General features: G+C 35.4%; 1 protein-coding gene across 1 annotated transcript; it reads left to right on the forward strand.

The window, feature by feature from the left end:
• Nucleotides 1-64: 64 nt before the first annotated feature.
• CDC45 (cell division cycle 45) lies at nucleotides 65-13,200 on the forward strand. Its single transcript, XM_063351076.1, has 19 exons — nucleotides 65-199; nucleotides 1,175-1,234; nucleotides 1,530-1,622; nucleotides 2,093-2,230; nucleotides 2,848-3,000; nucleotides 4,154-4,209; nucleotides 4,837-4,885; nucleotides 5,694-5,755; nucleotides 6,142-6,192; nucleotides 7,007-7,126; nucleotides 7,513-7,644; nucleotides 8,043-8,141; nucleotides 8,400-8,561; nucleotides 8,728-8,866; nucleotides 9,259-9,342; nucleotides 10,529-10,647; nucleotides 11,110-11,186; nucleotides 11,956-12,022; nucleotides 12,874-13,200. The coding sequence occupies exons 1-18, from the start codon at nucleotides 65-67 to the stop codon at nucleotides 12,018-12,020; spliced, it is 1,794 nt and encodes a 597-aa protein (XP_063207146.1). The 3' UTR covers nucleotides 12,021-12,022; nucleotides 12,874-13,200.
• Nucleotides 13,201-14,570: the final 1,370 nt, after the last annotated feature.

Genomic DNA, 14,570 nt, shown 5'->3' on the forward strand with positions numbered 1-14,570 from the left:
ATCCGCTCCGAGAAAGAGGGACGGCCGCTTTTCCATTGGCCAGCGCGCCGTGAGGAGCCAACCAATGGGACGCGGCGCTGATTTGGCGCCCAGTTCGAGTGGGGGCGGCCGGTGGCTCTGCTGTTTCCCCGCCGCTCGCGCTGTCGCCATGTTCGTCTCCGACTGCCGCCGGGAGTTCTATGAGGCGATCGTCAGCCAGGTGCGGGCGGGCGGGCGGCGGGCGCGGCGCCACCCGGGCACCGGTGGCGGCGGGGCTCACTCCCCTCAGGCCGCTTTTCTGGGGCTCGGCGTCCCCCGCCGCCTCACGGAGCGGGCACGTCGACGGGGCCTCCCCGCTCTGGCGGCTGAGGGGCTCCGGTACCGCTCGGGCGCGGGCGCGGGGGCGGTGGGGCCCAGGTGTCCTTTTTTTTTTTTCTTTATATCTTTTTAACCATTGTGCTGCTGTTTGCCTAGACACTGAATCCTTTATTCTCTCTTCTTTGAGGTTTCTCTTGCAGTCTCTTACAGCGAGGCGGGGTGGCTGCTTTCATGCTTTACTCAGGGTTTGTGTAACTTTGTTTAGAGCGGATGCGTACATTGAAGTGATAAAGCTTCTGCTGGACAGTCTTGTAGTATTTCTACCCGAGAAACTACGTTATAGATTGTGCAAATGAAAGTATTTCCCTCAACTCCTCCAGCCGTGAGCAAAATCTAAAAAAAAAAAAAAAAGCAAAAAAAAACCCAACCAAAAAGCCCACAAGATATATTGTTTTGCCTAAATCAAGGTTATTTCAGGAGTTGCCTTGCTCCTGATTTTGCTTCAGTCAAAACTCTTCCAGATCCCATCCTGAAAACTTAGGCCTTTCTAGGCATGATGAAAATAGCTGCAGGGCTGACTAGGTTTGACCCTTCGAAACTATGTGCTGTTCGTAGGAGCCTGAATAACTATGTTTCCTCAAAGCAGCTGACATATTTTTGGGTGTGTGGAGTTGTTTATTCATATTTACTGGGATCCAAATCAGTTAATTTTGGTTGCAGTGTCCATTCAGAAGCAATCCTGGTTTATGATTATAATGATCTCTACCTAAATTTGTCACTTCCTAGTCTCACAGTGATCTACGCATTTCATGTACCAGTGCATTAGATTTGTCACCTGTGTTAACATATTAATACTGTTTTTCTACTATTTTTGCAGCGTGTTCTTCTTCTGGTTGCTTCAGATGTAGATGCATTATGTGCTTGTAAAATACTCCAAGTAAGTCTTTGTTCGTTACCACTATAGGCTAATAGTAAAAGAAAAAATGCCCTTGTATCCTTTTAATAGGTTTGAACTGGGGAAAAGGTGAAGGTTTAATCTGCTTTTGTAACTTACTTTTTCCATGAGTTATGACACTGAAAATTGGTAAATCATAGTCACAAAATTCATGTAGCTTTGTCATTTGAGATGTCTTCAAGATAAAAGATCTGTATGAAACAGAATCATAGCATGGTATAGCATTGTAGAAGATGTTTCCCCTCACCTTTGCTAACAGCCATTTGCTTCATTGCAGGCTTTGTTTCAATGTGATCATGTGCAATACACGCTTGTCCCAGTATCTGGATGGCAAGAGCTTGAAACTGCATTTCTTGAGCATAAAGATCAGGTAAAAAAAAAACTGGATTTTTTTTTTAAGTTGCAGCTCATTTTATACAGACATGTACTTCCCTTTCGCCAGCTTAAAATGTCAGCTCTTAAACTAATTACTGTAACTGGTTACCTCAAAACAGTGGTTAAATTTTAATATACTGGTAACAAACTTGTCAAGTTTTTTACACCAGCTCAAACTAACATGCTATAATTTTGATAGATTCAAATTAAGTCTGCACAGATTTTGAGATATAAAAGGTGGTGGTATTAGATGTCCAACGTCTCCAAATTTGCTGGTTTGTCTTACAAATTTTTTTCTTCCTCAGAGACATCAAATATCAGAAAGTACATACAAGTTTTGGCAATGATGAGTGCTTTCGATGTTTTGTAAAGTTGTTTTCAGTCTTTTGTGTTTCCTGCTAGTTGAAGTAAAATACATTCCTTTTTTTTCCTTTTTTTCCTTTTTTTTTTTTTTTTTTTTTACAGTTCAAATATTTTGTTCTTATTAATTGTGGTGCCAATGTTGACCTTCTGGAGATCTTGCAGCCAGAAGAAGATACTTTTTTTTTCGTATGTGACAGCCACAGACCTATCAATGTAGTGAATGTTTACAATGACACACAGGTACATGCTTTTCTTTCATAATAAAAATCTGCGCGCAGTGTTTTTGTGGGTGGTGTGGTGCTTTTCTGTGTTCTGCAAAACCGCTTACACTGCTTGCTAGTAGGGCAGGAAGCAGTATTAATGGATATTTGCAGTAGTAATGCACATGATCAGAAAAAAAGTCTGTTTTCAGTAATAAAATATATAGTGTTAGCAGTGTGATAATTGTCAGTAGTGAGCACCTGTTAATCCTGTTGCTGTAAATCAAATTGCTACAAATCAGAGGATAAACATCCTCCAGAACATACTATGTATTATCTCTCAGCATCTAGCAACACTTAGAATGTGAGTATTAGTCACAATTTGCACAAATTATTTGACAACATGACTTTAAAAAAATGATAATTCTTTCAGGAATGGTGTAACCAAGGAATATTTTTTTTTTTTACTCTTATTTTGTATAAATAAGAGTCTTTGTATTAAAAAGCAGTATTTTTGTTATGCCGGGAATTAATCACAGCCAAAATGAGTTTTTAGTTTCTCTTACTAAGCATACGAAATATTCTTATTTGTGATTTGAAATGCTTTTTAATCACTAAATAAGATAGTTTATTTAAAATACTTTTTTTCCTTGTTAGATTAAGCTGTTAGTTAAACAAGATGATGATCTCGATGTTCCTGCTTACGATGATATCTTCAGGGATGAAGGGGATGAAGAGGATGAAGAAGAGGACTCAGAGAATGAAAGTGATGGGTCAGAACCTTCAGAGAAACGTAGGCGTTTTGAAGAGGTGTGTTTCTGCTGCTTTGCTGTGAAAAGAAGGAAAATAAAACACTTATTACATATGCTTTACATCATAATAATGACACTTGATTTTAAAAATTATGTTCCATCACAAATTCAAGTGTAAGATTTTAAAATAATCTACTACAACCAGTAGAGTTTCACATACACAAAATGTTTATTTATCTGAACTGCACAGAAATATTTTCTCCTCATAAAGAAACATGTTTTGAACTTGATTATGCATAATGCTGTCCATCAGTGAAATGAAGAGATCTACTTCTGATGATGTGCTCTGGGCTTTTCAGTCCAGCAGAACAACTTATTTAGATATAAACTTTTTGGTTTTTTAATAATTGTTTAAGAAGATAGAAGCTTACAAATAATTTAGCAATACATTTTGTCTGTCCTTGTAAAAGTAAAGTAACAAAAGTATATTATGGTAGACATGAAAAATTAAATTTGCCATATATTATTTGTAGCATATTTTCTATTTATACCATACGAGGAAGCAAAGGCACGAGGCTAGCAATATTAAGAGACCGTTAAATGTAAAGACATTCTCAGATTTAATATATACTTTATATTATTTTTCTATTAACATTGTACACTTTTTCCTGATAATCTACAAAGGGTGCTAACTCATCAAAAGCAGATACCAGAAGTTGAAAGGAAAATCTATAAATAAAAGCTATTCTTCAATCTATGAAATATTTCACAAAGATCTTTTTTATTTCTTTGCATTTCCAAGCTGATGATGCTATTTATGGAGTTTAAATATACAGTGAGGCCCTGTTTTTCTGAGCTTCATTAATTATCTCATCTTTATTTTCCATCAGTGTCATGTCTATGTCATGAAATGGCAGGATGCAGTGTCGCTAGTGTGGAAAATACTGCCCACTGGGCCTCTTGTTGGTGAAGACAAGCTAAATGAATGCTAGCACAGAAAGATGCCATGATATTAATAAAGTGTGTTCCTTGGAAAAAATATCTGATAATAATACTTTTCTCATTAGATGTTGTTAATAGGAGACTTCTTCTTTGTAATGGAGACTTTAATTAACTCTTTTTAATGGAGACTTAGTTATTAAAGTATCTGGATAGGTGCTAACCTACTAGAATATTTTTTCTAGCTTTTTGACATCTAAATTAATTTACAGGATGTAATAGAGAGAACAATGAAAAGGCGCCAAAGGCGAGAATGGGAGGCACGCAGGTATATTTAACAGTTTTGGGTTTGGGGTTTTTTTTATGTTGCTTGTATCTTTTTCTTTCTTTTATTTTTTTATTAAAATCTTGCTGGGAATCCAAAAACACGATACTATGCTGCTTGGTTTGCAAGATGCTTTAGTTTTAACTTTATTCAGAAAGTGGAGAGAGATATTTACTATATAAAAATAAAATGTTTAAATGGAGGGTGGTTGTAAATAGTAATTTATAAATTTCGGTAGCAATAGGTGCATTGCTTCACTTTGAAGTAGCTGTAGTATTCTTATGTTGTCTGTCTTAGGGTGAAACTTGTGCTTCTGTTTTCTTCCTTACGATCCCACTGTTGTCAATAGGAACGAGTAGGAACAAACCAGATTAGAAAATGGGATTTGAGGAATAGTGATTTGATAAGTTTTTCCTTTTTACTTTTCGAGTACACTTCAGTGTGGTTTCCATGTTGCTACTAAAATGTAATTGCCTTGCAGAAAAACAATGTCTAGCCCAAGTTTGGTTTTTTTTTAATTACTAAAAATGAAATTTAAATATTATTTCATGATTCCTGGCTGCTATTTTTAATTGGATCCAATGACCAGTTCACCACTTAGTCAAATGTGGGTTGTTTTCCCCTTTTTAGACGAGAAATTCTTTTTGATTATGAGCAGTATGAATACCACGGGACCTCAGTAAGTATAAACTCTTCACAAGGTGCTTGTGGTAATTGGATAATATCTAATGTTATAATTATCTAATACAATATTATAATTATCTAATATACTATACATTATAACACTATTGTTCTATCTTGTTATTTTTGTATCTTACTGTTATATGTAAGATGCATCATATATGTCCAAGTAGTTTAACTTAACAGTTCTATGTTTTCTGGCTGTGTATGTACAATTTTGTTGTTGATGAATCGGATACATCATAGAAACAACACTGGCAGCTGACAGCCAGCTGTGAGTCACAGTGGATAACGTAATGTTAACAGTGGGGGAAAATGACAAGCCAGAACTCTTAACATTTTTGTTGTTTGGTATCTTTAATGCTGGTATAAAAAAATAAATTACGATAGTGTGATTTTTTTAGGTCTTGACAGAAATATTTATCTATACACATCATACTCTTGCAAAAAGATTTTAGGAGCTTGTTTGCCTTTCAAAGTGTCAGTATATTTCAAACATAACACTTAGGACATCAAACTGTTCCTTCTGTCCTTTGGCCTCTTGTCTAATTATTTTTATATTTTGTTAAGTGCTGCTTTATATATAAAGCAAGATTGTAGAGCTGTATAAAATAGCTGTATAAAATATTTTTCTTTCTACTTAGTGTCTTAGAAAGTAAGATGCTGTCATGTTGTCAGACTCAAGTTTGATTTCTAGAGCTTTAGTAACATGCTAGTACTTGGCAAATTTAACTGTGTTCTGTTTGCTTAATGAAGCGAGAGTTTTGTGTTCATTTATCCTCTCTTTTTGCTTTTCCCTCATACAGTCTGCGATGGTGATGTTTGATCTGGCATGGGTAATGTCTAAAGACTTGAACGACATGTTGTGGTATGTTTCCATTATCATTTTTCATACACTCTAGAAGATTAAACCCATAGTAAAGGGGGGCAAGATTTCTTAAAACTATTTGATTTCAGTATAAGGTTCCAGTTGGTTTTGTGAGTGGATGTATGTCTTGAATTGGAGGACACATCTGTGTAAATTAATTACAAGAACCAATAGATTTTGCGTGGAAAGGGAGGAAGTTACTAGATGTGTATGTCTGCTAAAGAGGCAATAATAGTGTATAGCTTTGCTATTAACTTCTATGTACAGTTGGTGAATGGTGTTTCTGACTTGTTCCGTTACATACTTAGAAAGTTAAATATAATATACTGTACTGGAATATTTTTTGTTTAAACTTTTTATTTTCCTTTTTCCCTCCCCAATTTTAGGTGGGCTATTGTCGGCCTAACAGATCAATGGGTCCAAGATAAAATCACTCAGTAAGAAAGATTTTTTTTTTTTAATTTATTCTGTTTTTTATTCATCTTTCTATCTTTTAAATTGTGTTTTTTAGAAGTAACTAATAGCAATCAATAGAGATCAGGAAATACATGGGAATTAAAATAATACAAGATAATTAATAAACAGTGACATTAAGTATCTTAATGACTGCATGTGATCTGATGCCTTCCAAAAATGGGAATAAGCATCAGAAAAAGCTGTATTTTACTTCTCTACTATTTAGAAATTTTAAACTAACTTTATTTTTCAGAAAATTATAAAACAATCACTTCTGATCTGGGAAGAAATGGTGTTTAATAGTAGTTTAAGTAAATATGACCTTGATACGATTTTATTAAAGGAAAAAAATTGTGTTCTGTATCCTCCAGCCTCCTTTCCAGTTGTAGTTAACAAGTTTCAGTTTTTCTCCTTTTTTTTTTCCTTGTTTGTTATTTCCTACTAGATGCCCTCAGAATTCCAGTAGTACATGTGTAGAGTTTAATTCAGCTGTTCTGTTGTTACTAATACACTGATGTTTTTAAGGAGACAAATGTAATAAGTAATTAACTTCATTGGTCAGTCTATCAGCCTCTGTATTGGTTTTGTTTTCACTTTAATTGCCTGGGTGTATGGCTGAATGTTGAAAGAACATTATTTAACAAGTCAGCTTAGGTTTTTTTTAAGCTGTACCTGCAGTTTTCATGCTGCTGTCTCTGGCCAATGTATAATCTTTAAGAAGCATTTTTGTGTTCTCGTAATCAGGTACAAAATACACAGGAAGAAAGTGAAGTAACAAATTTGTTTTTGTTTAAGAATGAAGTATGTGACTGACATTGGAATCCTACAGCGTCACGTGTCTCGCCATAACCACCGCAATGAGGATGAAGAAAATTCTCTGTCGATCGATTGCATGCGAATAGCATTTGAATACGAGTATCCTTGCATGAGATCTGGGGAAAATGAACTCTACCCACTTGTACCCTATTGAGATTTTATCTAGGGAAAAAAACACCCAGCACCATCTCTGCTGCTGAGAATGCAATTAAAAGAAATGGAAATTTGAATGCTTTGTTGAACATGAGTCCCTCTTTCAATAGCTCCTGGAGCTTCAGTTCAGATTAATCTTTCAGAATTAGTTACAAGTCAGTGTTGCTCATCTTGTGTTACATGCACCTGCAGTGTCTAACTGTATCTATGTAGTACACAGATGCAATATATACGAGCAACTGAAGACTTATGTACTAGTTGCGGGTTTTGTTACTATTTGTAACTTCAAATGATATCCGTGTTTATAGTTATTTGCCATAATTCCTGTTCAGTCTGCGCCTGGCACTTTATCAGCACTGGTCTCTATACGAAAGTCTCTGTAACACTTCGTATACCTCTGCCAGCCTTAAGCTTTGGTCCGTACAAGGGCAGAAGAGGCTCCAGGAGTTTTTGGCTGACATGGGGTGAGTTACAAAAATCTGTCTCGTTTAAAGGATAATTTTTTCAATGAATTATGGGAAAATATTGAGAATATAGCTTGCAAGTACTCAACATCTTAGTTTTTAAATATGGTTGTGGAGCTCTGAGTAGGTTGCAGAGTCTCTTTGAGTTGAGTTTTGCAACTTGTGTCTTGGTGTATGAGGAATCCTTCATCTGTACGCCTTTGTGGAAGAGTGGGTTAGTACGTATCCCGTGCTTTCTCACATCCACTCTTCAATGACTAAAGAAAAAAGAACACAAACAAGCTTACTCAGCCTTAACTTGCTAAACTATCTAATATTAAGAAAGTCTTATGAAAGGAAGCCAAAATATTTGTTTGTTCTGGCATACCTATCAATGTATTTTTTCCTTCTGTTTTTAGTTTGCCTTTGAAGCAAGTGAAACAGAAGTTTAATTCCATGGACATGTCTTTGAAAGAAAATCTTCGGGAAATGATTGAAGAATCTGCAAACAAATTTGGGTAAATTGTTTTAAATAAAATGCTTTATCTGAAAATACTTTTCAATTAAGTTCAAATATTTTTGCATGAAGAAGGTGTAATGTTGTTTTAAAAAACACGCTTTTTAGATTGACAAAGTACTATTAGGTGCATTGCAAATGTTAGGGTATGATCTGTCTTTGTGTTCTTAACATTAGCAGTCTGAGGAGATCGCTGGTCAATGTTCATTATAATGCTGATAATGTTAATAATCCCTAGTGGTTTTATTTAATTTTGCAGAATGAAGGATTTAAGAGTTCAGACCTTCAGCATTCACTTTGGCTTTAAGAACAAGTTCTCAGCAAGTGATATAGTTTATGCAACGGCTTCTCTCATGGAGAATATAGAGAAAGAGGGGCCTGAAACAACTAATTTCATTAAAGCTTTGGACAGTCTCTCCAGGTACTGAAAATATGTCTCTTCATTCTTTTACAATTTTATTTAGGGAACACGGGTTATGTAACTAAAAAATGCATTGCTGCGTCATAAGCCACTGAAGAAAAATCAAAATATCCCTGTGAATAGTGTTTAACAAGATCTCACTTACTTTTTATTTTCTCTGCTGCAGGGGTAACCTGGACAAACTGCACCAAGGACTGGACCTGGCCAAAAAGCAGTTACGTGCCATTCAGCAGACAGTAGCCAGCTGTATTTGCACCAACCTTGTAATTTCACAGGGCCCTTTTCTCTATTGCTCTCTCATGGAGGTCAGAATTCTAGTTTTTTGGCTGTCTCACTTAATTGTCATATTTGGCTGTCCCATAATTGAATAACACCGTTTTCCTAACTGCTTGACTCAATTGGAATGACTCCATCAGAAAGCACCTGTTTTGTCTGTGCTGTGCTCCCGTCTGATGGGTCAATATTGGCATCTGCTCTGAGTTTCCCAGAGGGAGAATCAGCCCTCTCAAAGTGTGTGTGTGTGGGGGGGGGGCTTAATTTCAGTGTCATGTGGGTGAGACCAAACTCCCATATTGTAACAGTTTTTGTTAGTGTTCTTTGAGCCCCACAAAACTTTTAGACTTGTCAGTAGGTATTAAAATTAAATAAGTGGAAAAATCATCTTGGATTGTAATTGAAATAATTCTTCTTTTCCTAGGGCACACCAGACGTGAAACTGTTTTCTAAACCAGTGTCTCTGTGCCTGCTTAGTAAATACTTGCTCAAATCATTTGTTTGCTCTGTAAGTAAATCAAAAACTTTTAACTAACTTCTAGCCTGTGTAGTAGTTACTGTTCTGTTGGATACTTGCAATTGATTATTAAAAACATTATATGAAAATCTTAATAATGTTTTTCTGCTAATTGGTTGCATAATTGTAGCATATCTGTGAATGCTGTTCTAGGAAAGATATCTGCCTGGGAGACTTTGTAGCATTAGAAAGTGTTTTCATTACTAAGATACTTACAGTCTAAGGTCTTTGTGTAATTTTTTTAAGTTTTGTGGTAGCATGTCATTAAATATGTATACTTTGAAAAGTTACTGACACAAAAAAAAGCAATATTGCAGTATGGGTAACTGTTACCTAAAGAGTTCTGTGTCTGAATAAAATCCTCTGATCTTTACAACTAATATCACTGAAATTAAATTGCATTTATCTTTTGAGCTATTAGTTACACAATTCAGATAAAAATGAGGGTTTAAGACTGAGAACTGTCTTCACAGTCAACACTTCCTAATTTGTAAATTTAATATATGGTGGTCCACCCTTGCCAGATTGCATCGGTCTGTCCTCATTTTGAAGGTTAGACAGGGTGAATGACTATCCTGCCACTAGGAGCAGGACAGCACTCCTGAAACTCACTGTGAAACATTTACCTTAAGAACAGAACACTTAAACCAAACTTCTGTTTCATTTACTTAAGTGTCTAAAAATGTTTAAATCTTCATAATTATTTCTGGATTTAATTAAATTACAAAATTTGTTACAGTTTACTGCTGTAAAACTATGACAGGGGAAAATATTTTCTAGTGAAGACTGTGTTTGTCAATGTTTTATCTGTTGTATTTCAATGTAAAATTATTGTAAAAAATTAAGCCCCATCCAAGCTTTTAGATACTCATACCTGCAGTTCTTTTGGTGGTGGTGTTTTTTTTAAGAGTTTTTTTTCTTTGCTGTAAATCATATCTTGTCTGCGTGTCACTTCTGTGTTAAAATGAAATGCAAGATTGGAGAAAAATCAAAATTTCTGTGGTCCTTAAAGTGACTTTTACTGTAGGAAAGAAGGGGATTAAGCAATTATGTGAAGAAACTGTCTTCTGTTGCACTGCATTATAGCTGTATCCTTAGAGGAATATTTGTAGTATGGAGAGCTGAAATTAAATTGTTTCCTGAGTTTTGTCTAACAAAGAGACTTTCTGACTTCCAGACAAAAAACAAGCGTTGTAAATTGCTGCCACTGGTAATGGCTGCACCAATGGATGTTGAGCAGGGAACTGTGATCATGGTGGGGATTCCTCCGGAGACAGAAAGCTCTGACAAAAAGAAGTAAGCACATTGTTTAAAAGTTCTTACTAAAGGTTATCTACGACTTTTTCCTGCCTCTGAAGCAAATATATCTTTCCTGTATCTATTTGACACTGAATATGTTGACTTGAATTGTATCTTTCTTAAAATGCTTTTCGCATATGGTATGCATGAGGTACTTTGAGAGAGGATACAGATGTTCCCCAGCTTCCCTGCAAGTTTTTTTTTTTTCCCCTCTCTCTTAACTATTTCTTTATCTTAAAAGAGGGAGATAGTTCACTACATGACCATGACTTCATTTCTTAAAGCCTGCAAGGTTAAGATTTCTGCGCTTGAATAAGTGAGGTGTGCGTTGAATACATGGCACACGAAAAAATTCTGTAAGATATTTTCAACTCTCAGCAAGGAAAAAGTTCCATGCTTCTACCTTAGTAAATATATCCGTTTCTGTAATGCTCGTTTGTATTTCTGTTCATCTTGTAGCTTTTTTGGAAGAGCATTTGAGAAAGCTGCAGACAGTACCAACTCCAGGACTTTACACAACCATTTTGACATGTCGAGTGAGTAACGCTGGCTATCACTTATTTCATTCAGCAAATCTCCTTTAGGGGTCAGTGTTTATGCAGCCTCCGTAAAGCGGAATGGCTTTAGACCATACACTCATCTGTGCATGCCTTAGATGAAAATGTGAAGGGTGCATACGTGATACACTATTTCTGAGTCTAATATAGACACAAACGACATCATTTGCCAATCTTTCTCTAAGTGCTATCTGGTTGTGCAGAAATTATAAGCTACTCGGCAGAGGCTTGCATATCTTCTTGAGATGATCTGCAATTTTGCATGGAGTAATGATTTTCATATCTGCACTTCACTTAAAAATCTATGAGGTTATCTGTGAGGGTTTTTATAATTAGCAGCCAAAGAGAGTATGGTGTTGATGTTACGAGATTCATTCTTTTATTGTCTGTTTGAAAAATGAGATACTCATGCAACGAGACTTGCCTGGTTTTGTATGTGCTTATAAAAGAGGCATTTTGTAATAATACATACTCACATGTGCATGTTGAGCATACAAAGAAAATTCTTAGATTTTAAAAAGTGGCAGCTATATGACGTAGTGAGCACCTAGAAATCAGTGTCGCTGAAATATAAGAGCAAAATAAACAATGTGCTTTGCATTTTGTCCAAATAAATAGTTTCCCTTTTTCCTTCTTAAAGTTGATTGAGAATATAAATGAATATACTTGGAATTAATGTTCTTCAAGTGTGACGTCTGGTATATCTTTCAGTTATCTGCATCTTGTAATAAAATATTTCATATTTTAGTAATTGAATTGAAAACAGAAGACCGGAGCAAATTTCTGGATGCGCTCATTTCTCTCTTGTCCTAATGGTAAGACAGTGCAAGGAGGATTAATTAAAAAATTAGTTACTAATCAAGCTAGGAACCAAATGACATTCATATATTATCTGTAGAATGTTCTAAGAAAATGCGGTAACTTCTAATGAAAATACAAATTGAAGATAAGAGTTTCTTACAAAGACAATTGCTTTTCTTTCTGGGAGGAGGCAGATAATGTACAAGCAGAATATTTTTTTTCCTTAAGAGATTTATTTACGTTTCGTCATCTATAAGCTTCTCTTCCATTGTTCTTAACTTTTTCTGACTTTTTAATTTCAGATGGAAAAGGAGCAGCTGTTTGTGTTGTGAGAGAAATGGAAATATTAGCTAATTGTAGCTCATACTCTGTTACTGACTTTTCTTTTAATTATGATGGCGTTTTGGAGCTCAGGATGGAATCTTGGCCATAGCAATGCCATTCTTGGCTTTGACGCTAATGTAGAATTTGCATTTGTCTTTCCAAGTGTTAAGGTCGTAGCCTATGTTAGTGTGTAGCTTTTATCTGGAACAAAGATGGGGATGTAAGACTTCATTTGTAGTTGTGACTGTTCCCTTCACACTAGTTTAAAGTCTGTTTTAAAGCTACTTTAGGGAAAGACAGGTTTTACTGTAGATCAAATACGCCTGTCAAATTGTTGTAATGACTTATCTTTTTTTTCAATGGATATCAAAGCTACGATTTCTTTTCTTTTTCTGTTCACTCAGAAGTTTGAAACAGTGGGTCAATAGCTGCTGTTGTTGTTTGTTAGACAGCATAGTCATGCATGGCTTCCAAGATTCCTCGTTTGTTTATTTCTTTCCTTGCACTCTGATTCCGTTTGTCTTCTGCCCTTGTTACGCAGCGGTGCATTTTGGCTCCTTGTGCTGGAAGCTGAGGATCAGATGCTCTGAAATGATTTCGGATGTTCCGAAGTTCATGGTGCTGCAATTGTGATGTGTCGTCTTGCTTTACCTTAATTGTACCAGTACAGGCCTGGACTGTTGTTTTTATGCCTCTTGGGAGGTCAAAAGGATTTTAACCTTGGCACACAGCTATTGAACACTGCTTCTTTGTAAAGATGTCATCCTTGTAATGGCAAAAGGTGCCAACTAGGAGTATTTGCAAATTGGACTTGTATTTCTCAAACCTGCTTTTATTAGTAGACATGCTCCTGTGATGTTAAGTTGTTGACTAATAACAAAAAATAGGTTTTGAAGTTCCATGTTTATATTATGATTCAAATGTTCTTTTAAAGTTGTCTTGAATGCTTTTTATTTATTTATTTTATAAGAAACTTTTTAAAACTCCTCTTGAATTTCTAGAATGTTGAAACATTTTTTTTTAGTACTTTCAGGTTCAGGTCTTGTATTTTAATTGAACTGTTTTGTGAGACAAGTTTTAAGATTTTTTTAGGGCATTCAAAATCCAAGTACTGAGTAACTGCCAAACACCGAATGAAAAATCTGGGGAATTCCGGTGTCAATAAAGCATTTTTAGTCATGCATTGTGATACGGTGTTGTCACTTGTAGCTTGGCTTTGGGAATAATTTTTCTGGAAAGAGTCTAAGATACTATGATGATTGTGTGTAGATTGTATAGCATTATAAATATTGACAGACTAGCTCGATCCTGTCCCATAACAGAAATTTCATTTCACTTTGGCCATATGAATTGTTATTGCTTGTTAGACTTCTGCTGTGCACTGGGTGGGTATGTATATGTGTATCTCTTGAATTCTTTTTCTTCTTTGCAATGCTTGCTTGAATTCTGTGTGGCTTTAATGTTTTCATGTATTATAATGAATATGTAAAGGTTATATATCATTATATCATCCTTTGTACAGATTTTTAATGCAGTTTAATTTAATATTAAATGTGATTTAAATGTAGCCAACAGAAAGCTAATTAAACTATATATTTTTATTCAGAAAAAAGTTTGGGTTTTTTTTTTTAAACATTGTCATCTTATCTGAGAAGTTTTGCATGTTTACTAGGTAGTATTGGCAATAAATAGTATATTTTCTTGCCAGAATACTTTGGGTTTTGCCTGTACACATCATACAGTAATTTTATTACATTTCTGAAGTAGATTGTTGTGCTTGAAGTCTCTGGAAATGGAAACATACAAGTTTATGTTGTTTTTTGAACACTGATACCAGTGCCAAACCATGATTACAATGTAAAAGCTAGGAGCCTATGCGCCACTTAAGCACACTTCTAAATATTTTCACTTTATCTTTCAGTTGCAAACTGATGAGTGAGTCAAATGAATTTCCTGAATTTATCTTAAACTTGTCTGTTACAAAAGAATCACTGCCATTTCCACAGCACTAAATGACTGTAACTGTAGTTCAATCCTATCATATATTTAGGGCTTTCATGTTTCTAGATGTAAATATCAGAGAGAAACACAGGTATGCGTAGCAGTAAATACAATGTACTTCAGGGTGTGAGAACACCTTCAGGCATATGGAATGAATAATATGTGCTGGGCAAAATTGAATTTTTACTTGCTCAGTAAATGCACCAAAGGTCTTATGCATCCCAGATTTCCGACTCA

Source organism: Chroicocephalus ridibundus, chromosome 13, assembly GCF_963924245.1.
Source record: "Chroicocephalus ridibundus chromosome 13, bChrRid1.1, whole genome shotgun sequence".
NCBI classification, from domain to species: Eukaryota; Metazoa; Chordata; class Aves; order Charadriiformes; family Laridae; genus Chroicocephalus; species Chroicocephalus ridibundus.

Bases quoted from the DNA above. Each gene is read 5' to 3' on its own strand.
- CDC45 (XM_063351076.1), top strand. From the start codon at position 65: ATGGGACGCGGCGCTGATTTGGCGCCCAGTTCGAGTGGGGGCGGCCGG. The intron at 5,756-6,141 runs GTATGTTTCCAT...CCCCAATTTTAG, and splicing joins GACTTGAACGACATGTTGTG to GTGGGCTATTGTCGGCCTAA. The intron at 7,127-7,512 runs GTATCCTTGCAT...ATTCCTGTTCAG, and splicing joins CGAATAGCATTTGAATACGA to TCTGCGCCTGGCACTTTATC.